General features: G+C 40.6%; 1 protein-coding gene across 4 annotated transcripts; it reads left to right on the forward strand.

Moving 5' to 3' along the window:
• Positions 1-362: 362 nt before the first annotated feature.
• LOC129767239 (WD repeat-containing protein 48 homolog) lies at positions 363-24,538 on the forward strand. 4 transcript variants are annotated; one of them, XR_008741497.1, is made up of 9 exons: positions 363-878; positions 5,640-5,862; positions 5,930-6,142; positions 6,204-6,482; positions 6,543-7,150; positions 7,208-7,672; positions 7,864-8,076; positions 22,657-22,964; positions 23,099-24,538. XR_008741497.1 is itself a non-coding variant. In XM_055767925.1 (8 exons), the coding sequence occupies exons 1-8, from the start codon at positions 834-836 to the stop codon at positions 22,750-22,752; spliced, it is 2,142 nt and encodes a 713-aa protein (XP_055623900.1). In that variant the 5' UTR covers positions 363-833; the 3' UTR covers positions 22,753-24,538. The 4 variants fall into 4 exon arrangements, 2 of the variants coding, with proteins under 2 accessions (XP_055623900.1, XP_055623901.1); XR_008741498.1 differs by having other exon boundaries at positions 23,164-24,538; XM_055767925.1 differs by having other exon boundaries at positions 22,657-24,538.
• Positions 24,539-25,826: the final 1,288 nt, after the last annotated feature.

The following is a 25,826-nucleotide window of genomic DNA, read 5'->3' on the forward strand; positions in this document are numbered from 1 at the left end:
ATAGGCTACCCAAAATCAAAATCAATATGGCGTCATTTGTTTATCAACATATCATTTACAAGGATTGAAATCGAAAAATGCGCTGCTTTATGCTAACTGCATGAGCGATTTTCATATTTCGGTTTCACATGGAGGTGTTCACATTTAACATGGAGTTTAAAGTTAGTCACTATTCGACTATATAACCGGACCGAGTTGTAAACAACAGTAATTGATTGAACCAAAATGTCAGTAAACCGCAGCAATATTGGGTACACTGGCAATATGAGGGATTTGACGTTTTAGTCGTACCCCTGGTTGCTAGGAACTCTACTATACCATCACTGCTCACATCAAACGCAACCCTGTCGACGGTCATCAGATCCAAACGTCAGACGCAAATGTTGGATCATCGAAATCATCTAAATTGCTTCGCACGTAAACAAATCACAGATTTTAGTGAAATTTCATGTGAAATTTTCCAGTGAGCAAGGCACTGGTGCTCATTGGGGCACGCATTTCTACGGAGTCAAAGTGTGGCTCCATCAGGATCTGGAATCAGTGCGACCTCATTCGGTGTATTTTGTGGAATAATTAATATCGCCCAAACGCATTCGGGGATTGATTCGACTGGAAGAAGAAAACATACTTTGCAAAATTCCCGTACATAAATACAAACGTGAGAGCTGTCGAGCATCGTTCGGTAAGATATCACAGATGTTCGGGATCATAGCGGCTGATGCTGATGCCTGGTGAAAGAGTGATTCACTGGTAAACCGTAGGTGTCCAGTGATAGGTCCGACAGCTGTCGGTGCTTTGTCCGGAAGAGTCGTATAGAAAATCCCTCGAACACAATGCTGACGCACAAAAATAATCAGGGCGGCCGGAAGAAGATGCAAGTGAGTGCTTTTTGTTGTCGAAAAAATGACGTATTTCAACTAGCTGAATTTATGGATTTGAATCAGTAGTTTAGAAGTATGCTGCAAACATTTATTCTTTATTTTCTTGTACATAAAAAAGCAAAACCGAGATTAATTTTTTGCTGCTTATGAAAACAAGTATTATCGAAGTAAGATTCGCTTGTTTACTGTTATTTCCACCAAAAACGTTATTGGAGACATGGTAAATCCAATAGATATGAAAATCATTCATTGTTCCTCATTAGAAATCGGAAAGACATTTATGTGCCAAAATGTGTATGAATGTGATTATCTTGCTGTACTACGATTCAAATTCTTTCTCCACGATACGGTAAAAAAAATAACTGGCAAAGTGTTAGTCGAGATATTCACAATTTTTAAAGCAATATATCCTATTATCACTAAAAATAAACGATTTCAATAAAAAAAAATCCTATTATCAGGGGTCAGGGACGGCTGATCACTGTCCTCTAGCCAGCGTGGGACTCTAAACAGAGCTGTGCACGATAATCTTCCGGCGAGTCAGAAGGTTTGTGTAAGCTCTGCAAGCCATCCGTGAAAAAAATGAACGCACAGGTAAATTCACAAAGAAATTTGAGACAGGACAGTTGGCCTAAACCCAAGCATCATAGGTAGCTCGTATGACGATACAGAAGAATTCTACGCGCAGCTGAAAAACACAACGTCGTCGGCAATTTAAACGCTCAGGTCGGTCAAGAGAAGGAGTTCAGACCGGTAATTGGTATGTTCAGCGCCCATCCGCGAACCAACGGAAACGACCTAAGACTTATCGACTTCGCTGCCTTCAAGAACATGTCCATACGTAGCACCTTCTTCTAGTACTTCAATACCGTTACACCTAGAGGTCACCTCAGCAAATGGAAACAAATTGACCACTAATTGGTTAACGGTCGGAACTTCTCGGATACCATCGACGTCAGAACCTATCGTGACGCTAACATCAATTCAGACCACTACCTGGTGATAGTCAAGCTGCGTTTTAAACTGTCAGTCGTCAATAACATCAATAACACCAGCGCTCACCACGGTACCACTTACGACGACTGCAGGAGCCGAACGTTGCAGCAACATACGGAGCTCTTCAAGGGAGGTATCGTGAAACTTGTAGAGTGTATGCAGCGGTTGATAATCAGGATCTGGGACAAAGAACAGTTATCGGAGGAGTGGAAGGACGAGATAATCTGCCCCTTCTATAAAAAAAGAAGACAAGCTGAATTGTGGGAACTATCGTGCCATCACAATCCTGAATGATGCCTACAAAATTATGTCTCGGATTCTCTTTCGCCGTCTATCGCCAATAGTAAGTAGATTTGTGGAAAGTTATCATGCCGACTTCATGCCCGGTTGCTCGACGACGGACCAGATTTTTACACTGCGGCAGATCCTCCAAAAGTGCCGCGAGTATAACGTCTCTACGCACCACATCTTCGTTGATTTCAAGGCCGCATATAATACAATCGACCGACGACAGCCATGGAGAATCATGGACGAACACGACATTCCCCAAAAGCGGGGCAGTATGCGGATCTCAGGTGAGCTGTCGGAATCATTCTAGACCCACAGGGGACTTCAACTCTCTTGTCTGCTTTCAACGTGGCGATGGAAGGTGTTATGCGGAGAGCGGACTTCAACATGCAAGACACGGTTTTCAACAAGTCTAATCAGTTTATCTGCTTCGCCGACGATGTGGACATAATCGGAAGAACACATGTGACGGTAGCCAACTTGTATACCCGACTGAAACACGAAGCAGGGTTTAGAATCAATGCGTCTAAGATTAAAATATGCTAGCAGGAGGGACTGATCACAACAGAATTCTTCTTGGTAGTAGTGTTGTGATCGACGGCGACGAGCTCGATGTGGTAGAAGAATTTGTCTACCTTGGCTTGTTGATAACAACTGACAACAACAACAGCCGTGTAATTCGAAGATGCATAGTCAATGGAAGTCGTTCCTACTATGGGCTCCGCACATCCTTAAGATCCAACAAACTCCGACCCCGTACGAAGTGTACCATGTAGAAATTCCTAATTCGATTCCGGTTGTTCTCTATGAAATCCTTCGTAACTTTGAGTGGAGTTGAGGTATTGACTTATTTCTACAATTCAAAGTCAAATTTGAGATATATTCTACAAAGATGTCTCAAATAACTGGGACTACAACATTGTCGAACTATGTTCTTTATCTAGATACAAGATACGAAAGTTATATAATTCATTTCATAGTCAATTTAGGTCACCTTATTTTTGATAACATAAAAATGAGCGCTCTATCACATGTAACAACTTTGTCGAAGACAGTTTTTGTGTAGAGAATAACTGGCGAGCTCTAAATGCTAATTTCCACTTAAATGCCCCTCCGGGGCCATTGTGTAACGGGTCTAGAACAATCCATTATTCTGATAATGAATGGTATGCCTCCATTGCGTCAAAAGCAGCAATGGTTACTTACTATAGAGGGTGCCTTGTAACCACTAGTTTCGGTAGTGGCAGAATATTTTTCATACCTAGTGAAGGTGACGGTTAGCAGAGAGAGAGAGAGCTAATTAACTCTAACGTCATTTATAGGGGGCTTGCGACCGACTATAGAGAGATATATATAGAGAGAGAGAGATAGAGATAGAGAGAGAGATAGAGAGAGAGATAGAGATAGAGAGAGAGATAGAGAGAGAGATAGAGATAGAGAGAGAGATAGAGAGAGATAGAGATAGAGAGAGAGATAGAGAGAGAGAGATATAGATAGAGAGAGATAGAGATAGAGAGAGATAGAGATAGAGATGGAGAGAGATAGAGAGAGAGATAGATAGATAGAGATAGAGAGAGAGAGAGATAGATAGATAGAGATAGAGAGAGAGAGAGATAGATAGATAGAGATAGAGAGAGAGAGATAGATAGATAGAGATAGAGAGAGAGAGAGATAGATAGATAGAGATAGAGAGAGAGATAGATAGAGATAGAGAGAGAGAGAAATAGTGAGAGAGAGAAAAGGAATGATGAAGAAAAAAAGAGAGATAGAGAGAAAGAGACAGAGAGAGAGCCCATGAACTTTTACACTGCTCATTCATAGACCGACTACAGCCTTTCTCAATGATTCCATGTCCCCAATCGTTAATTGAGACTCCCACTCTTCGGAATGCAACGCAGTGCTTATATGCAACTTTTTTTTGCACCCAATTGAACTTTCACTCCTTGCGCACACCTTGCCCAGACGAATCAACGCGCACCGAAACAAAGTTGAAATGTTTTGTTGTCAACAACGTTTGCTCTAAAGTTCGAACATCCTTACTGCACTGAATCCTTACACCGGTTTATGTACCCTATTTTTGACCGCGCTCGGATCTGGTTTGTCTGCTTCGCATTCTCTGTTGAGGCGGTTGGTATGGGGGTGCGCTGTTGTTGCTTAGCTTAGAACGAGCGAAGACAAAATGGGCGCAAGAATTTAATATGTGTGTGTGCGTATAGAATGAGGCGGGCATCAAATGAGAGGCGGTTTTTGGGCTCACTTGTTTCTTAATTCGGTGCACTTCGTACCAAGAGAGAATACGTGTTTGTTATGAATGCGTGCTGATGAAGATTGAACTAGAGCGCAGCGTATGTTTTCTGAAGACTGGAGACTCCCAACAGACTGTAAATCTACTTTTGCTTCGAACTAAAGTAGTCTTACGTTTTAACTTCAATTTAAAGAACCTTCTGCAGCGAGTAAGTCAATTAGCATCTGACAAGTACCTATTAGTTGTTCAGTTTTTCTAGCAACTTTCACCACAAACTCGAGGCTTTCTGTATTTATACTTTAACTAGCTGACCCGGCAAACTTCGTCCTGCCCTTTCTTTGTTTTTTGTTATCAATACCTTCAAAAATTCATGTTTTCTTACTTACACATCATTATAATATCAGATTATTTTCAGACACAATTCTCGTTCAAGATTTTTCAACCACTTGCAAATAACATGTTTCTCCGCTACATGGAATAAATGTTTTATACAGAAAATATGATTGAATAAAGACAGCCCTAAATTAGACAATTACTTGCTTAGAGAGGGGGGTGGAGAGTCTAACCACACTAAAATCATTTATTGCACCCTAAAACCTCTATATGCCAAATTTCGTTTCATTTTTTTTTTCTGATTAATTCCCGAGTAATGTAGAAATTTGTGTTTCATTTGTATTACAGCCCCCCTTTGGGGAGAGGGGGCGAGTGTCTAACCATCATAGAAACATGTATTGCACCCTAAAACCTCAATCTGCCTAACTTGGTTTCATTTGCTTGATTAATTCTCGAGTAATGTAGAAATTCGTGTTTAATTTGTATGGCAGCCCCCCCTTAGAGAGGGGGGAGAGGTCTCAAACTATCACGAAAACCTTTCCCGGCCCTAAAAACCCCTACATACCAGTTTTCATGTTGATCGGTTCAGTAGTATATATATATATATATATATTCGTAGTAGTATATATATATTCAGTATATATATATATATATATATATATATATATATATATATATATATATATATATATATATATATATATATAACAAATTTAATAGAATGGTGTTTTCGCAATACCGGCCCTTGGACCCACTTCGTCGTTCTCGAATATGCCGTCATTACTCGATCACGATAACGAGCATTGGTACGATGGAACGTGATTTAATTCTATATTTCTATCATTTATTTTTTTCGAGCTCTGTAACACAACACACTTATTAATGATAATCTACAGGTATCGTTCGTGATTCGGGACGCAGAAGAGAAACGGCACCGCAATGGCGTAAACGCTCTCCAACTGGACCCGGTCAACGGGCGGCTTTATTCGGCCGGCCGGGACGCAATCATTCGCGTGTGGAACTCGACCCAAACCAATTCCCAGGAACCGTACATCCAGAGCATGGAACATCACAACGATTGGGTGAACGATATTGTGCTTTGCTGTGGTGGTAGAAATTGTAAGCTTTTTGCATACAGGTTGTATATTAAATATTTGAGTAACAAACAACTATATCATTGTTTCAGTGATCAGTGCCAGCTGCGATACGACGGTCAAAGTGTGGAACGCTCACAAAGGATTCTGCATGTCAACACTCAGAACACACCGAGACTACGTGCAGGCGTTGGCGTACGCAAAGGATCTCGAACAGGTCGCAAGCGCAGGACTTGACAAAGCCATTTTCCTGTGGGACGTGAACACACTGACAGCGCTGACCGCCTCAAATAACACCGTTACAAGTGGGTGGAAGAAGCTTTCTCGCGTAGAATGATAATTCTAATATTTTTCTATCGTCATTAGCGTCCAGTATCTCTGGCTCGAAGGATTCGATCTACAGTCTAGCGATGAATCCCTCCGGAACGATCATCGTGAGTGGATCCACTGAGAACACTCTTCGGATTTGGGATCCCCGGTCTTGTAATAAAATTGCGAAACTCAAGGGTCACACGGAGAACGTGAAGGCGCTTGTGGTTTCCGACGATGGTACACAGGTTGTATCGGGCAGTTCCGATGGGAAGATCAAACTGTGGAGCATTGGACAGCAGCGATGTGTGCAGACTATTAGTGTACACTCCGAAGGTAAAATTTAGTCAACGGTTTGATTGGGTGGTTTCTGTATGAAAACATCTTCCTCTTCAGGTGTGTGGGCTTTGCTCATGACGGAAAACTTTTCGCATGTTATTTCCGGCAGCAGGGACAAAAAAATTATTATGACGGAGCTGCGCAACCCAACGAATAGTGTGCTCATCTGTGAGGAGAAAGCACCGGTGCTGAGTTTGTGTTACAATATCGACCAAACCGGTGTATGGGCAACGACTTGGAACAGTGACATTCGCTGTTGGAAGCTGAACAAGACAGATAAACTGAGCAGCTATAGTTACAGCAGTAATAGCAGTATCAACAGTGGCGGCGGGGGATCCGTCGTCGGGAGCGGTGGTGGAGATGGAAGTCAAGTAACAAACCCTGCGGCGGTGGGATCAACAAATACCGGGAGCTCCACCAGTAGTCAAGGAAAAGGTTACGAAGTTGCATGCATTAAGGGCGGAGCAGCAATCAAGAAGTATCATGTTCTAAATGACAAACGATCCATGCTGACGAAGGACAGCGAGCAGAATGTGGCAATTTACGACGTTTTGAAGGTGAAGAAGGTGGAAGACCTGGGAAAGGTTGATTATGAAGAGGAAATTAAGAAAAGGAGCCAGCGGGTTTTTGTTCCAAATTGGTTCACCGTGGATTTGAAGACGGGGGTAACAGTATTTCCATTGTATTATGACAATTATCATTTCATTGAAATTGTTTCGCAGATGCCAACAATCGTACTGGGCCAGGATGAGGTAGACTGCTTTGCAGCGTGGGTCTCTGCCGAAGCTGGACTTCCGGAGCACGCTGAGTCAGGCTCGGATCCGAAGGTTAATTACGGCAGTTTGCTGCTTCAAGCACTGTTAGAGTATTGGAAACCACCACCGCCTCATCATCACCTACAGGGTGGGCCCGATATGGAGAATGGTTGCGACGGGGACATCCGGGGAAATGATTACTTCATAGTTCCGAAACATACGCCAATCATTTTCAGTGAAGTAGGCGGCCGAAACGTGTGTCGATTGCTGGTGAAGGATGCCGCCGGTGAAACAGAGAGTGCTCTGCTAAGCGAAACAGTTCCTTCCTGGGTAACCAACGTGGTAATCGAAAGGACAATTCCCAAGTTTATCAAGCTTCCTTTCTATCTGATGGCACATCCGTCGATGCTGAAGCAGGATCGCAGTAAAAAGGTGAGTTTATTTGCTTCTGTTACACACATTCCAAGAGGATTGCTGTCACCTCCCGTTGTCGGGATTCGATGGCAGCCTCTCTCCGACAAACAATGCAACTTGAACTTGCTGATCGCAAACGGATCTTCTTTCTTCCGTTTGGTGTCTCGCGCCGTCGTCCTGTGCGTGTGTGTTTTTCATTTATCGTAAAGCTTGATTTAATCAACCAGGAACGGCTGATCGCGAACGAGTTCATCCAGTGTCGGAAGGTGTGCGAGCACGTGCTGGAGAAGGTGCTCGGCGCCGACCTTCCTGCCAGCACTGGCAACTCCAACTCGTCCCAGAACAACAGCCAAAGTGATGCCAACTCGGAGAGCAGCCAGGTGCCGGCCGAGGAACGAATCGAATTATTGTGCAATGATGTGGTAAGTTCTCGTTTAGTATTGTTGCATTGTGTTTAAATTCACCGGAATTTTCGAGTTTTCGAGTCTATACTTCTTGAATGGCGTTAACGTTCCCTGTGGAACTTTTGCCGTCTCAACTTAGGCATTAACTAGCGTCATTTATTAATACTTATTTGAGATTTCTTAAGCCAAATAACACGCCTTGAATATATTCCGAGGGGCAAGCTCTAGAATACGCGTGACCACAGTGCAAGTCGAAGGAAATTTCTCTGAGAGAAATCCCCCGACCAGAACGGGAATCGAACCCGAACACCCGGCATGATAATGTGAGACGATAACCACTCGGCCACGTGTGAACACTATACTTAACAAGCATATAACTCATAGACATTTTATGTTTCGAATAAAGTGATTATCATACCACTCCGTTTGGCCGGAAAAGAATTATTAACGCTCGAAGGAGGAACCGATTCCTCCTCGAAAAAAAATACCCAGCGCAAATAATTTCCCCCTCCCTGACAATTGGAATAATCGATCGATTGCGGCATTCGTGGATAATTAATAATAGAACTGATGCTTTCATCAAACAAAGCGGTTTCTTTGGTATGGTGAAATATTCTAAACAATACGTAACATAAAAAAATATTCATGCCGAATTGAAGCTTTTGTTCAACCATTGACTTGGAATTGGATAAGCATTCTCCAATTGATTTTAAACAGAATTTAATACTCGTACACCCAGGTTTTTTTTACGCGGGGGATACGTACCTCGTAAAAAAAACCGCGTTAATTGGAAAATCCGCGTAAAAAAACCGCGTTAATTGGAAAGTCCGCGTAAAAAAAACCGCGTTAATTCGAAAATCCGCGTAAAAAAAACCTTGTTAATCGGAAAATCCGCGTTAATTGGAAACTCCCCGTAAAGAAAAAAAAGTCACATAAAAATCCTCTTGAGAATCGTGATGGGGTGCGGCATACGCTCTGAGGGAGCTTGAAAGGGAGAGATATGAACTGAGAGAGAAAAGTGATGTTGCTTAGGTTTACGCGCAAAAATCGCGCTTATTTCATTCCTAAATGGGATTGATGCTATGCATGAATTTCATTGTGTGTGGCTCTCGACGAGCGGACTTAAATACATGTACATGAATCTTTCTTCCCCCAGCCGTTATGTGGGGTTGGATGAAACTTCGTTGCACACGAAGGTCGTACGGAGGATTTCTGCTTCGCAGTGGTGTGCTCATCAACCCATTCTTGCACAAGCTTTATGCTATCTCGAGATACTTCTTCTTGCACTTGCAGATTCATCAGCTAGCGACCCAGATTGTATTTCTCCTGGAAATGCTTTCTCTGCAGCGCTAATTGCCTCTGTTCCAACTCTAACTGCTTCTGGTCTAATTCTTTCTGTTCTGTCAGGCATTTGCGTTGCAAAATCTGTCCTCCGACTTGACGTGGTCGTTCCCATCGAAACTGGCATAGGCGGTGGTGAACAACGCGGGCAAATTGAATCTGTGTTCGCTACAGATGCATCGAACCTGGCACATAGGTGCGGCACTAATATCCGTCAATAGCACTAAGTTCCGTCATATGGTCTCAGGAAGCATGAGGGACAGATTTGATATTGCTCAGTTTTTTTTACGCGGTGACCGCGTTTAAAAAACCGCGTTAATTGGAAAATCCGCGTAAAAAAAACCGCGTAATTGGAAAATCCGCGTAAAAAAAACCGCGTTAATTCGAAAATCCGCATAAAAAAAACCTCGTAAAAAAAAACCGCGTAAAAAAACCTGGGTGTACATAGGTCTGTGAGACTGAGAAATCAATAATTCGTTCATTTCTCAGAAAATACAACTCTACCACTTTGCGATTCTCTCTAGCTTCGTTATTCGTCGTTCGTCATCGTTTAGCGTATCGCATGTGTTGGTATGAAGGGCACGTGTGTCAGTTTTTAACACTCTTGGTCTGACACACCGACGCGAGAATAGGAGTAACTTTTTTGGATAAGTGACATTTTTTCCTATTTTAGAATATTGTTCAATGAAATGTATAAATTAATTTTTTTTTATCCAAAATATATATTTTTATTAAGGCTCACATGGCGTCAACCTGACGGGGCCGGGAGTTCAATATTTCGACAATGTTTGCCTTATAACTATGTTAGTAATATGTAACCGATTACTCGCGGTTGGCTCGAGGTTAGTATTACAAGTGTTTTCGTAATTGTGATGTTGCTGTCTTCAATGCTCTGTACCTGTGCCCGACACGGGATACTTCCTTTTGGGATGCAGCTGACCATTAATCAGCAACGCCCCCTAGTCTGTACCCCATATCTAGCGTGGTACGTCTTCTCGACTCGAGGAATCCAGGATAGAATGGTCACTAGCCGGCGCAAGCATCAGCTCGTGTAGAGTTGTCATGAGCGGTACAACCTTTGGCTCTTGTTGAATGATCAGTGGACTGCACAACCTTTGGCCCGTGTATCTGTAAAGAGTGTGTGTATGTATTGCCGCGACTAAGTAAAAGTTTATAGATCGGATAGGAGGGATATGAAACAGGGACACAACGAAGGAAACATCATTAAACGTTGACATCGGCGTTTCTGAGGAACAGGTATAGATGAAGCAGAAGATCAGGATCACGGCTACCTAAGATATCCCGGACGGGGATATCCGATTGTCTGTCTTTTGCTCTCAGTGCTCTAGAGAGCTGAGAGCGAGCAGCATGGAACCGGATTCACGACCAGACAATATGCTCGATGTCGTGGTAGCCATCGCCACAATCACAAAGATTGTTTGCTGCGAGCCCAATGCGATAGAGATGCGCGTTTAGGTTGTAGTGATTGGACATAAGCCGAGATATCACGCGAATGAAATCACGACCTACATTCAATCCCTTAAACCAAGCTTTTGTCGAAACCTTAGGGATAATCGTGTGTAACCAGCGACCGAACTCATCTTCACTCCACATGCGCTGCCAACTAGCGAGTGTGTTCTGACGAGGAATGTGAAAAAATTCGTTATAAGCAATTTGCCTTTCAAAAAGTGTGCCTTCTGAAGCGCCCACCTTAGCTAGCGAGTCCGCTTTCTCATTCCCCGGAATCGAGCAATGAGAGGGAACCCATGCTAAGGTAATCTTGAATAATTTTTCGACCAAAACACTCAATAGATGTCTTATTCTTGTTAGGAAATAAGATGAGCGTTTATCAACTTTCATTGAACGGATTGCCTCTATTGAGCTGAGACTGTCTGAAAAAATAAAATAATGGTCAATGGGCAATGTTTCAATGATCCCTAGTGCGTAGTATATCACACCTAGTTCAACGACATACACGGAACAAGGATCTTTGAGTTTGAAAGAGGCACTGGAATTTTCATTGAAGATGCCGAAGCTTGGTCTGTATAAATTAATGTTAGTGGCGTGGAATATTTATTGAAGATAATGCATAAGATCGTTACCGAGCTATTCTTATTTGATTCTAGTCCTTTTTATCACCGGATTGAACGGAATCTATATATATATATATAATGGATTTCTGTCTGTCTGTCTGATTCTTATGGACTCGGAAATTACTGAACCGATCGACATGAAAATTTGTATGTAGGGGTTTTGGGGCCGGGGAAGGTTTTCGTGATAGTTTGAGACCCCTCCCCCCTCTCTAAGGGGGGGGGGGGTGGTCTGCCATACAAATGAAACACAAATTTCTCCATTTACTCGAGAATTAATCAAGTATATGAAACCAAGTCAGGCATATGGAGGTTTTAGGGTGCAATAATTGTTTCTATGGTGGTTAGATACTTCTCCCTCTCTTAGGGTGGGCTGTCATACAGTTGAAAAACAAATTTCTGCATAACTCGAAAACTAATCAAGCAAAAGGAGCCAAATTTGGCATGTTAAGATTTTGGGGGGCACGAAACGTTTCTATGGTTAATAGACACTCCTCCCCTCTCTATAAAGGGGAGAAGAGGGAGGGATCTGTGTCTGAAAATAATCTGATATTATAATGATGAGTTTTGGTTGAAGTGCTAGGAATTTTTTAGTAAAAGATAAATTCAACGGGGTCGATTAGAAGATCAATCAATGAATAGTTCTGCGATTGGACTCATGAACTTGCGCTTAGTAAGAAAACGTGAATGTTTGAAGGTATTGATAACAAAAAACAAATTTTGGGCGGGACGAAGTTTGCCGGGTCAGCTAGTTCGCTAACTGGTCCTGGTTTAACTGGTCTGATTTATAACTGGGCGAACGTTAACTGGTCCTTGGACCAGTTAAAAAGCTGAATTTCGTAAACAATCGACGCCATATTCGAATGGAAGATTTGCTGTGATGGGCATTCGAATGTAATTTGAAATGTTATGGAAATTGACAATTTTTTCGTATGGCAAAAACATTGATTAAATTACAGAAATAAAATCCTCAAATTATATTTCATTCCTGTTGTCGCACTCAATGCGAAACTTCCATTGGAACCCTTTTTGACGTAGGACTACGTCTAACCAGAAGATATAGGGGGTGAAATGAAAATCTAGGCATTGAACAAGTAGGAAAAAATGCAAGATTTGGAACGCTTATAACTCGAGCATTTCTCAATAGATCGCAAAGGTTTTTGCGTCAATTGATAGGAATTATATCTACGCATCTATCACAACGAATAACATTTCATTTTCCTTGAGATAAACAATTGAATAATTGTGAAATATCAAGCATTGTCCAAATCCACTATGTGCCCATTTTTTATTGGTCCATTTTGTGCTCCTCAAATCGTACCGACCAAAACGGGTAACCAGCAGCAGCGAAATAGAATGAAGCACGATTACAAAGAAAAAATAAAAAAAAATAAACGAAACATTGGTCGCAGTCTCACACATACGTAATTCTCGAGCCAGCCAGTCAGCTTAAAAATCCCCGCTCCGCTGCCGTAACGATCATTCTTTGTGTGGACACCGACTGGACAACATCGTTGCTGGACGAGCTGGACGGCGAGGGATCGAGTGCCTTTCTCAAGGCAAGAGGGCAGAGGTGGTAGCGCTGGAGTAGAGTAGAGTAGAGTTTTCAAAGGGCCTTTCTCAAGGCTAGAGACGAATGAACTGCAAAAGTTTAAAGTCTCTATAATACAATACCTTCCTTCCTTCCTTCCGTAACGATCATTCTCATCGAAACCGTACACCACATCGTTTCGCATCACATCACATCAACAAACCAACACGAGCAGCCATGTCTGGACATGACAAAGGTGGAAAAGTGAAGGGAAAGGCCGAGAGCGTTTGGCCAGTGCACCAGTCCACCTAGCCGGCGTTTCGGCCGGCGTTTCGGCCGCTGAAGTGATCGAGTTGGCTGGCAAAGCTGCTCGCGACGATAAGAAAACCCGCATTCAGAACACATTCGATTCGGTGGACATCAAGACAACAACAGACAGTTGCAGCGAGTGGCAAACGCAATCGCATAACGGCAGCAGGTAGAAGAAGGAACAAGTTTGTTTATACAGACTGCTTTGGTGACAAAACCAGCCACCGTAAAACACAGCGCTTTTCAGGGCCATTAAACCTTTTGAAGAAGAGTTATTAAAAGTTATTCACAATACCAATGCATTCTAAAGTGACATAATATGACATATAATATGAACTGATTTATTTTGTTTATGCTTGTTTTTGAACTTATTGGTGGTTAGGGTCTTTTAAATTGATCATTCAGCTTTCATAGACCCATGCATGGTTCCCGAATTGAAAGTGGCTTCAAATTACAACTCATTGTATGCAGGATGGCATTCACTAATTTTCTCGGTAGCAAGAGCTGCTTTCTTTGGTTGATAACTGATGTTGACTGACTGACTGACTGACGTTACATCTGCATTGTATAGAAACATAACTAAGGAGCAACATGATGAGCTATGTATTTCCTGCTGCTCTGTTCTTATTCTAAAGGACTTTTATCCGAAGGTCATCCGTCCCTGTATTCACTGTTGGTTTTTCAGAACGCTTATAGCGTCGTCTATATATCGACAGATCGTGGAGTTCGTCTCCAAAACCTCAGTTCTTTTTCATTTTTGTTTACATTGTTTGCGGAGACTACAAATCTTACAATTCATTGGTCTCCGAAACCACAGTTTAAGATACGGTAATGTGCTCAATAGTGAAATATATGATAGTGAATGAGCTGAGGACCACTATGCATTCCCTATCATAGCCATCATTTTGATTGTACGATATGTGCATACGCCAAAAGATGCCCGACGTTGAACATTTAATAAGTACAAAGCCTTCAGAAAAATATCAAGAAGCAACTATAAGATAGTGAGAAAAAATTGAGAAAGTTTGTAAATAAAACGCAAAAACCCAACATCAAAGGTTCTTTTCAGAACCTCCAACATGTTCATAAAGAGTAAACAGTGAACTAATCCATTTTTCAGTTAGATAGGTAGGTATTCACGTAGGAGAAGGAAATAAAACAATATATTTAAAATATATATTTAGCAAAAGCTGTCCCCTTTGTATAGTCCTACGTCACTCCGGTTATGTCCCCGACATTACCCACCCGTATTTTTTTTTGTCCAATTTCATGACCAACGCGAATCAAAAAATTCATTGAAGTTCCCCTTGTTGTTATTTGACGTTTAACATACCGAACCATATTAAAACGCGAATGTCGATAACTGGTCTTCCCTTTTCGCCCAGTTAGTGAATGTTTACTGTATTATTCATCGATATATTCGTCGATAGATTCATACGATCGAAACCAAATACAAATGTTTGACTTTCGTATAGTTATTCGCTAAATACAATGGTAACACATATACACACTTGTGAAAGAATTGCACTTGTTGAGCAATTATAAACTGGTCGGTGTTAAATCAGACCGGACCATGTGACATTTTTATGATTTCGAGAAAACCGAGTTCGAATTTTGGTGCTATAGGGGGTTGTCATTGAGCGTTCAAAACAATTTCGATAAGTTATTTCTGCTGTACGCGTGATTTTCCAAATCTGATAAGTGTGGAATGTAGATTACAAAATGTTTAATCTAATGCAATCAATAATCCGAAATTTTTAATTTTGCGACTTGGTCCGCTCTGACTTAACACCGACCAACTACAAACTATAATCTCATCGGTGGCTTATGGTTATTACAGTTACAGTTTCGGGGATATTTTTTATAATGTATAGGCTGAACAATATCGATAAGAAAACAAGTAGCAGGAAGTTCCTATAAATCCTTTTAGTTCCTATAAATCATTAAATCACTAAAAAGACATTAAGTTTTTGTTTATCAAGAACACAGAGACAATGAATATTAGAAATATGAAAACTTGAAATTCCAGAACGTTTATCATCTATCATCTATCTAGAAGGCCGTTATACATTCTTCTCATCGAAAGAAAGACCCGAAAACACGCTACAACTCTATGGAATGTAAAAAAATATGTTTGTCTCGAGCATGCAGTTCTGGTATTGTTCTTATTCCACAATCGATTAATAAGTTTTTTACCTCTTTGTATTTTCATTTTATACCTCTTTGTTTTTTCATAAATTATATTCAGTTGCATACTTTCAATTAATAACAGGAAAAAATCTAATTTCGTTATTCGTGTTGGAGTATTAAAAATTGGTCTTTTTTGAGGAGGTTGAATGAAATGACTATTGCAACTGAATGAAAATGAACTAAACATATTTTTTCATTCAATTATACCCTCTTCTTCAAATAAATACCAATGAAGTCTAAAAAATACACAATAGCAATATTACAGAGAAGTTCAACTTTTGGTCTGTGACACCGTGCGCGCTTATACGAGTTATGATTTTGCACACGAGTACTGGAGAGTTAACGAACAATATTGACCAGAGTTTTAAATTTTCTCCTAATTTGCATAAACAAATGTCACATTGATGGGGAATAGTTGGATCTTCAGCTACTGCCAACACTTCAGGTAGCTTTAAGTCCGTTGGAATGACGCAGTAGAGGCAAAACATCTTAATCACTGTACCACGCGTTCTGATTGCATATCAGGTGAGCTACTCCCAATATCTCAGGTAGCTTCAAGCCCGCTGGATATGGCATAGTGGATATCATCCCAATAAATGAATCACGTGTTATGTAGGATTAGGTCCGCTGGACACAACACAATGGTTAGGTTAGGTTTTGAATTAAAGAGACTTTAAACTCTGGGAGTTCATTCATCTCTATAACAACACAATGGAGACACATTCTCTCATTATATGTAATGTGGGTACTATTTGAGTGAATGCTATTTGTTGTCTTCCCAGTTATGAGAAATAATTATCCGATATCACTTTGAAAGGGACTCTCCGTCCCTGTGATACGTAATTGCTATGGCCCGGTCGTTAGTATGAAAACACACAAAAAGCTACATTCTAGTGATAGTGACTAGTGATGTGGAGTAACTGACTAGTGACTTGCCACGTTCAAGCCGCCCACATGTAACCGAAAATGTTGAATAGATATCATTAGGTATAATTCGAGGCAGTCAACGAGGTTTTCGACTAGAAGATGTCGATGTTCAGCTTCCACTATGAGAACAATTCTTCATTCCCTTGTTTTCGCATCTCGCAGGACCCATTCAAGGCAAGCGCGAGAATATTACAGGCATGTGTCTCAATAGTTGAATGAACTTAGCATAACAGTTAGACAGATCCAATATCTCAGTTGTTAGGAAATACACTCATTTGTTGTAAGATAATGCACACCGCATGAAGCGCGATGGACAGTGACGGAGGCTCGAGAATTAGGTTTTCAAGTGTTAGAGCATTCTCCGTATTCAGGTCTATGCACAATCGTGGGAGTAGTAGGGAATTCAGATCTAAGCAAGAAGTGATGAACTTCTTTACGGAGTGTTTCAGCAGCTTGTCAAATAATTCTTTTCTAGGGGTATAGAAAAACTCAAGATTAGGTGGAGGTACGTTATAGCAAATGAAGGGTAATACGTGCTTTGGAACTAGAGCAAATCTGTAGGATACTAAGAATAGGAAATGATAAAAAAGAAACAAGAGAAGTTATTTAGTCAAGAAATAACACTAGGTGGTTTCATAACATTATAGAAAATGGTTTGAAAAACATCAAATCCAAATCCATAATCTCCCAAGATACTCTGTAGCTCAAACACAACGAAGTCCAAAAATCTATGCGAGTGGACGTTGGCGATGCCTTGCTCTACACTATGTATTAAGGGGGTATTCTAGTGTAGAGACACTAATTTCGGGCGTTTTTTCGAGCTCCGTAAAAATAAAACAACGATTATTTTTACTATCCATTACAGTAATCGTTCGCTAACTGGTCCTGGTTTAACTGGTCTGCTGTTTAACTGGGCGAACGTTAACTGGTCCTAGGACCAGTTAAAAAGCAGAATTTCGTAAACAATCGACGCCATATTCAAATGGAAGATTTGCTGTGAGGGGCATTCGAATGTAATTTTAAATGTTATGAAAGTTGACATTATTTTCGCACGACAAAAACATTGATTAAACTACAGAAAAATAATTTTCTCAAATCATATGTCATACCTGTTGTCGCACTCAATGCGAAACTTCCATTGGAATCCTTTTGTTTATCCAATTACAGGAACAATGCGAATCAAACAATTCATTGAAGTTTCCCTCGATTTTATTTGACGTTCAACATGCCGGACCAGTTAAAACGCGAATGTCGATAAGTGGTCTTCCCTTTTCGCCCAGTTAGTGAATGTTTACTGTATATCATTGTTTGTTAATCTATCTTTTAATAATAAAACAAAAATTTAACGGACAAAAAATATTCATATTTGGAATAAAGGGTGTGTCACATCAAAGTGCATCACGGAAAAAACGCTGTAGAAATTTAATTTTTAGGAATTATATCTTCAGCTTTCGCTTATAATCAGATAAGAGTGTATAGATCACGTTGCCCATGCTTCACTGTCAATTTTTCGTAAATTTGGAAAAATGTCGTCGAACGAAAAAGAGCGTCGTGAATTAATCCTGTGCACTCATTTCGAGAATCCGGAGTTGTCACATCAGGACATCGGTAAGATGCTGGGAATCGTCCAATCCACGGTCAGCAGAGTACTAAAACGATACTTCGAGAACCTAACCATCGACCGGAAGGTGAAGAACGGAAAAAATGGATGCTCCGTCAGTGAAAAAGATCACAAGCGCGTAGTTAAGCAGTTTAGACGTGATTCGAGAAGTTCGGTCCGGGATGTCGCCAATAAGCTGAATTTGTCAAGTTCATTCGTCCAGCGGACCAAGCAGCGGGAGGGCCTGCGTACATACAAGGTTCAGAAGGCTCCTAACCCCCAACGAAAGGCAAAACATGGTGGTCAAGACGCGAGCCCGGAAGCTGTACACCAAAATGCTGACGAAGCCGCATTGCCTGGTAATGGACGACGAAACCTACGTCAAAGCGGACTTTCGTCAGCTGCCGGGCCTGTTGTTCTTCTTCGCAGAGGACAAATTCAGCGTTCCGGAGGAGATTCGCAAGCAGAAACTATCCAAGTTTGCCAAAAAGTACTTGGTGTGGCAAGCGATCTGCTCTTGCGGAAAGCGGAGCGCCCCCTTCGTGATGACCGGCACGGTAAACGGGCAGGTTTACCTTAAGGAGTGCCTACAGAAGCGCTTACTACCACTATTGAAGCAGCACGAGGGTCCGACCATCTTCTGGTCGGATCTCGCTTCGTGCCACTATTCAAAGGACGTGTTGGAGTGGTACAAAGCCAACGGGGTCACCTTCGTGCCAAAGGAAATGAACCCGCCCAACGCGCCGGAGCTTCGCCCAATAGAGAAATATTGGGCGATTATGAAGCAGGCCCTCCGGAAGAACCTAAAAGTTGTCAAATCGGAGGCGGACTTCAAGAGAAAATGGATTTCTGTTAAAAAAAAACTACAACCTGACGTTGTTCAGAACCTTATGGACGGGGTAAAGACGAAGGTGCGAGCATACGGGCTTGGGCTCGAAGTATGAATAAAAAAAAAAGACGGGTGGGTGATGTCGGGGACATAACCGGAGTGACGTAGGACTATACAAAGGGGACAGCTTTTGTTAAATATATATTTTAAATATATTGTTTTATTTTCTTCTCCTACGTGAATACCTACCTATCTACCTGAAAAATGGATTAGTTTACTGTTTACTCTTTATGAATATGTTGATGGTTCTGAAAAGAACATTTGGTGTTGTGTTTTCGTTATCACTCGATATTCCCATCTTGTTCGGTTAAACCTTCCTGTTTAGCTATTGCGTTTGCCACTCGCCACAGCTTTCACAGTTGGAAAATTTCTTCCCATCCAGCTTGTGACATGTTGTTCAGTAAATTACATTTAATGCGACGTGCCGGAGAAACACTTTGCCACTCACTGAAACTCATTGTTGCCTTGATGAGCGCCGAACCGAAGCTGCTCTGTTCTTGATGCGGGTTTTCTGATTGTCGTGAGCAGCTTTGCAAGCCAACTCGAGCACTCCGACGGCCGAAACTCTATAATCGCTGTTAGGTAGACTGGTGCTCCGGCACCAATCCGTTCGGCCTAGTTACCCTTGCGGAGCAATCAGTGAATGCGACCAACAGGGAACTGGAGACCTGCACGGTTCGAGTGAGACTTTGCCTTTCCCTTAACTTGTCCTCCTTTGTTACGTCCACGATGCCGATGCCGTACAACCACACGGGTTTACGGTTTGAAAGAAAATAAGATATTTTTTTGAGGTCCGCGTGTTTTATACTCTAGCGGTACACACTCACAGGTTAGAGACAAATCGGCAGACTCAGCCAGAGGGGCGAGTTCAACGAGACGAACGAATGAGCGTTAAAAGGGAGCGATGGCAAAAAAATACATTCATTACGATTTGTTCGCTCGTTGGATTCACATGCAGGCTAAAAAGGGTCCTTTTCAAGATCACAAAATTATCTTCAATCTAAAGAGTTTATTGTTTTGTTATCACTCGATATCCCCATCTTGTTCGGCTATACCTTCCTATTTAGCGATTTGTTGCCACTCGCCACAGCTTTCACAGTTGGAAAATTTCTCTAGCCTTGAGAAAGGCCCTTTGAAAACTCTACTCTATTTACTCCAGCGCTACCACCTCCACCCTCTTGCCTTGAGAAAGGCACACGATCCCTCGCCGTTCAGCTCGTCCAGCAACGATGTTGTCCAGTCGGTGTCCACACAAAGAATGATCGTTACGGCAGCGGAGCGGGGATTTTTAAGCTGACTGGCTGGCTCGAGCATTACGCATGTGTGAGACTGCGACCAATGTTTCGTTCATTTTTTTTTCTTTTTCCTTTCCAATCGTGCTTCATTCTATTTCGCTGCTGCTCTGGTTGCCCGTTTTGGTCGGTACGATTTGAGGAGCACAAAATGGACCAATCAAAAATGGGCACATAGTGCATTTTGACAATGCTTGATATTTCACAATTATTCAATTATTTATCTCAAGAAAAATGAAATGTTATTCGTTATGATAGATGCGTAGATATATTTCCTATCAATTGATGCAAAAACCTTTGCGATCTATTGAGAAATGCTCGAGTTATAAGCGTTCCAAATCTTGCATTTTTTCCTACTTGTTCAGTGCCTAGATTTCCATTTCACCCCCTATATCTTCCGGTTAGACGTAGTCCTACGTCAAAAGAAAATGCCAAAAGTTGTTTAATAGTTTTTATTTTACTGTCTAACATTTTCAAAAGGATCGGCCTACTGGGCGAATTTCTACAGCGTTTTTTCCGTGATGCAATTTGATGTGACACACCCTTTAGTTAAGAACTGATGAAGTGAGAGGGTTCAAAAAAAGTTGTGTCATGGCGTACACGATTCCAGTCCTTCTGGTGAAACAAAAAATCGAACAGATTCTGAATCAGTAAAGATGCCGCTATCGCATGAACCTCGGACAAGTCAAAAACATCTTTTTTGACAGAATGGCGGCCGTTTAAAAAACAAAATGGGGGTTAAAACGTTTCTCTTACGTAAAATTTAAAAAATGCCGTTTCTAAGAGGATCATGCGATAGAGAGATGCCTGCAGATAGTATCCATATAAATTCGACAAGAATCGGTGTTCAGTCCCTGAAGAGAGAGAAACATTGGTTCACAAGTTTCACCCCAACTCCCTTTGGTGATTCTCCTGTCACCAGGTATAGCAGTCTAGCAGCATGAGTATTTTTCCAACCGCAAAGCAGCAAACAACGAATGAGAGTAGTGAAGCAACACGTGAACGTGTTGAAACCTGTTTTTTCTTCCATAATACTGAGCAATAAAGAGTTTATATTTTAATCCTGTCGCAACGTGTGTTCTTTGCCATTTGCCCAGTTAGTTCCTTACAGAACTGATTCCCGAAAGTGTTTCCGCTGAGAATTTCAAGTTAAAGCGTCCAGAGGTACGTTTCCCCCAGTGAAACGGTGCACCAACCGACCAGAACCTCCGCTCTCAAGGCTATCGAAATTAACAATCGGTTCAGTAGGACTTGAGATATCGTGTACACCAGTTTGAAAAAAAAAACTAGTTTCGAGAAAAAACACGTTTGAAGTTCATTGTTATGGCCGTACCAGGTCAGATACCGTATCACTAAAATGGCTTTAACTCAGTAAATAATAGGATTTTCGATAAGTCCATTGTAGTACCTATATATTCTTGAATGACTAAACTGCAGAAATATGAAGGAAATTTTTTTTTAATTTTTTCAAATTTCTAGACTAGAATAGTGTCCTCAAGGTTGAGCTGGAATGATGAATCGATAACACAAGATTCTACTGCTGGTACAAATTCTAGTAGATAGATCAAATAGGGGTACAACTTTCGTGTAAGAGGTAATGGAGTGTGAAAAGGTTAGGTAAGCCTTATATGGGCTATACCGTTCGGGGAAGAAGTACTCAAGGTCTTCCTTCTTCGGATTATACCTACCGTGTACTGAAGGCTGACAACGCTCTGCCGAAACGTTATTCCGCCTCGCCACGTATAACGTTTGGACACTTCACACCTTCATGTATCATTCAGTTGCTCACTCTTCGTTTGTGGGCTATTATGCATGACTGGGATACGTTGCGGAACAAGGCCTCGGCAAATCGTTAGCCAACATGTGAGGTGCGGTGTAATAGTCATGCAGTTGTTCGGTGTGAGCATATGAACGATACATTGGAAGTCAAGTACAGCTATCCACGCATGGTCATCTCTTTTGTAAGGAAAGCGTGAGGGTGGTGATGAATATTCTATTCAGTGTGGCACTTGACACTTCGGAGGTGACTGGGGATATAATTCTGGATATCTGTTCCTCCTTGGTGTTGGACTCATATCGTGATGCGCAAAAAAACAACCATGTGTATGCATTTTGCATTTCTGCATGCATTTTTTTGAAAGCTTCTCAGTCAAACCAGCGAAAAATATTCAAAACAAGTTTACACAAAATTTCATTTTATTAAGTATCTTCACGAACACAAGCAATCGACGATATCTACTGTTCATCAGAAGATATGCTTGCAGATATATGAGAAAGATGACCCTGTGGGATAGACGCGCTATTTTCTATACTCTTGTTCTCTACTATGAATAGAATCATTTATACTATCTACGGCCGTGTTTTATTTTGCACTCTGAAAATTCAAACATCGATGAATTCATCCAAAAATATTCCCATATCATTCACAGGTCTGTGACCCCAACATGGATCTCCGAACGGTGCGGCACTTCATCTGGAAGCAATCATCCGACCTCACGTTTCACTATCGAACAAAGTCGAACTAGGTGTAGATAGCTCTGTAACATACAACTAGCAGTGTACGTACATGAATGATGCGGCAAAGCTAATTCGCGAAAGCAGCAGGGGGCAGCTTTTCGGTGTTAATCGATTGATGAAAAAAAAACTTCAGCTACTTGAGTTTACAAAATGTCGACTTCCGATTTATTCTACGGCCTCCTCTCAAGAAGCATGTTGAGCTCGAACCGTACGCGAAAAGGTATGTTGCACGGGATGAGTGTTTCTAGTTAGGGTGTAGGAATGTTATTACCTTTTTAATAATTTATTTACACACTCTGGGCAATTCTAACATCGTAGAAGTACTTTCTCTGTTTTCTTTTTTCGCAAAACTAGTTCTTGATCTCGATTGGATCGCATTTAGTTTTACCCCGTCAACTAACTGTGTCAACTAATTCCAGTGTGTTAGATAATATTGTAGTATGGAGCAAAAGCTGTGTACGCTGCAGATGCTGCGATTATTGGAGAAAGTGTCGCGAGGGTAATAATCATTGCCAATTCATTTAGGGAAACAAAAGTTTGGAGAAACATATGCTTAGCTAAGCTAGGACAACATAGAACAAAAACTAACTAAGACAGTTCGCAGGTGATCTGTCGTTATCTATGAAAAAACTCTATACTTATTGTAATATTCTAACAATTATTATTATCAGCGAGAAGTAAAAGCAAACAGAGTAACAAAAAACCACAGATAGACAGGAGACGGACGCATGTACGAAATTTTCGACTACTTCAGTGCTAGATTTAGATAAGAGAAAAGTAATGCAGTGCTGGAAATAATAAAGTAAATAAGACCAATCAATTTATTTTCCTACTAGTTTCAAAATTTCTTCAACCATATTGTTTGTATTTCAAATTAGTGTGTGTGTTTATTTATTCTCGCGAGGTACATATCCCATTCAGTTTAATGTACCTTTGTAGACGATCAATCCGGCGCATTCGAACGATTGCTGACTTAGTCTCGAGATACAACCAACTTCGGTCAATTTGTTTTTCTCACATTTATGTACACTACACATAAAAAAGTACAGGTAAACTTCGATATAACGTACATTTCATTTTCAAATTTGTACGTTGTATCGAATTGTACGTTATATCGAAGCATAATAAAGTACTCACAAACGTAGTCTATAATACATTATTGTGTTGCTGTTTAAGTACAGTTAATGAATAACTTCAATCAGAAGACGAAGCCAGCCTTTCTCATGATGTTTCCCTTCGTACTGTTGATTAAAGCTTTATTCATTTAGAATCCGGAATCACAAAACCAGCTGTATTTCGGGATTGATTGAAGGTACAAAACTTGTTTTAGCATCACAATACAGATAATTCATTGTTCTATTAGAAAAATAAAATTGAAAAAAAAATTCCTTTATACTTTGGAAATGTGTACGTTATATCGAGGTAAAATGTACGTTATATCGAGTGACGTTATATCGAGGGTACGTTATATCGAAGTTTCCCTGCACTAACATAAAAAAGACTTCGGCAAAATATTGTCAACCTGCATGTGAGGTGCGGTCTAAATTACAACGATGGTGATATCAAATCTTTTTATTTGCTTGAATTTATTTTCAAACTATGCCAGTATTTATGTGTCATCGTCGCTGTCGCCGAGGTATAAACATGAAACTGGAAACTGGAAACTGGTATAAACATGAATTGGAATACACAAGTTGCCTACGTGTGTTGGTATTTCAGCGAATATAAGCTATGAACCACTTCAACATATACTTTCTTAATTCCAACACTGCAAATATATTTCCGTAAAACAAACTAGTAATAGTGTTTGAGTTTAATGCCTAAAACTAAAACCGAATGTCCAAACATTGCTGCAAGGATAAAATGAGTCGAATGGCAATAGTAAATTATAGTTAACAGATTACTAGAAGGACTTAGTTGTACCACAGATAAAACTTCGGCATTCTCAGTATGACTACTGGTTCTATCTAAACCGAGCTTGAACTTGTGATGGAAACGTGTTTTCTCGAAGAAACGGATGTAGCTGTTACTCAGTTGTGTAGCATATAAAACGTCATTATCAATCCAAGTTGATTGAAGGCTTAAATTGTGATTAAAAAGGTTCGAGTCCATTCGTCTACCGTTGCTTTCACAGAGTCGTTCATTGGACAACACCAGTACGAGTCGAACATCTCTGCTTCCAACACAAACATTCACCGACATTTCTTCGAGGAAAGTCGCACATCAATTTTGATCGAATATCGTTTGACTGAACATCCCAAATATATTTTTCAATTGGAATAATGGAATAATTATATTTTGAACTAAGCGGTATAATGTCTAAATAGACGTCAATTCAACGTATAATATTAATTATGACTTACGTTAACCATGCATATTTGAACAGCTAAGTTCAAACTGAATTTTTCCTTGAAATATTTTTTATACCAGTTGCATCTAAATAAGATTTTTGAAGAGAACATTGGTAAAATTCTACTAATTTGACTATAAACTAGGGATGACTACAAAAACGCACACGGTTTAATCGATGTTTTTTCACGTTTTTGTTGTACAGCTATACAGCCCATGTTTGTATAGGTGATGTTAGCGACAAAATAAACGAATTCGACTTTTTGGTTGCTGCACATTCTACACAACGTGATACGTGCGCTCAACATGCTAGCAAACATTTGTTGTTCGAAAACATTTGAGTAATTTTGAAACAACGTTTTCGAATAATCACAGTCTGAACGCATAACTGACGTAGTTCCATGCAGGTTTATATTGTTCGAAAATTAACAACTACTATAAGTTACATCTATATTTGAATCGAATTCTCTGTAGAGCCCAAAACATGTATATCATGATAGTTTCCTATAGCTTAGCGTTTTCTAATAAATGTATACAAAAACTATTGAAATGCTGCTCTTATAGTTACTATTCTCTGTTCACAGCACCGCGATAAACGTAGAGAAGGAACCTTGTTTCTTATGTGTATGTTATTACTTACTTACAGCGATTGTCAAAATAAAGTGCCCACTTTATTTAAATATAATACTAGCTGACCCGGCAAACTTCGTCTCGCCCAAAACTTATTTTTCGT

This window comes from Toxorhynchites rutilus, chromosome 2, assembly GCF_029784135.1.
Source record: "Toxorhynchites rutilus septentrionalis strain SRP chromosome 2, ASM2978413v1, whole genome shotgun sequence".
Lineage (NCBI taxonomy): Eukaryota > Metazoa > Arthropoda > Insecta > Diptera > Culicidae > Toxorhynchites > Toxorhynchites rutilus.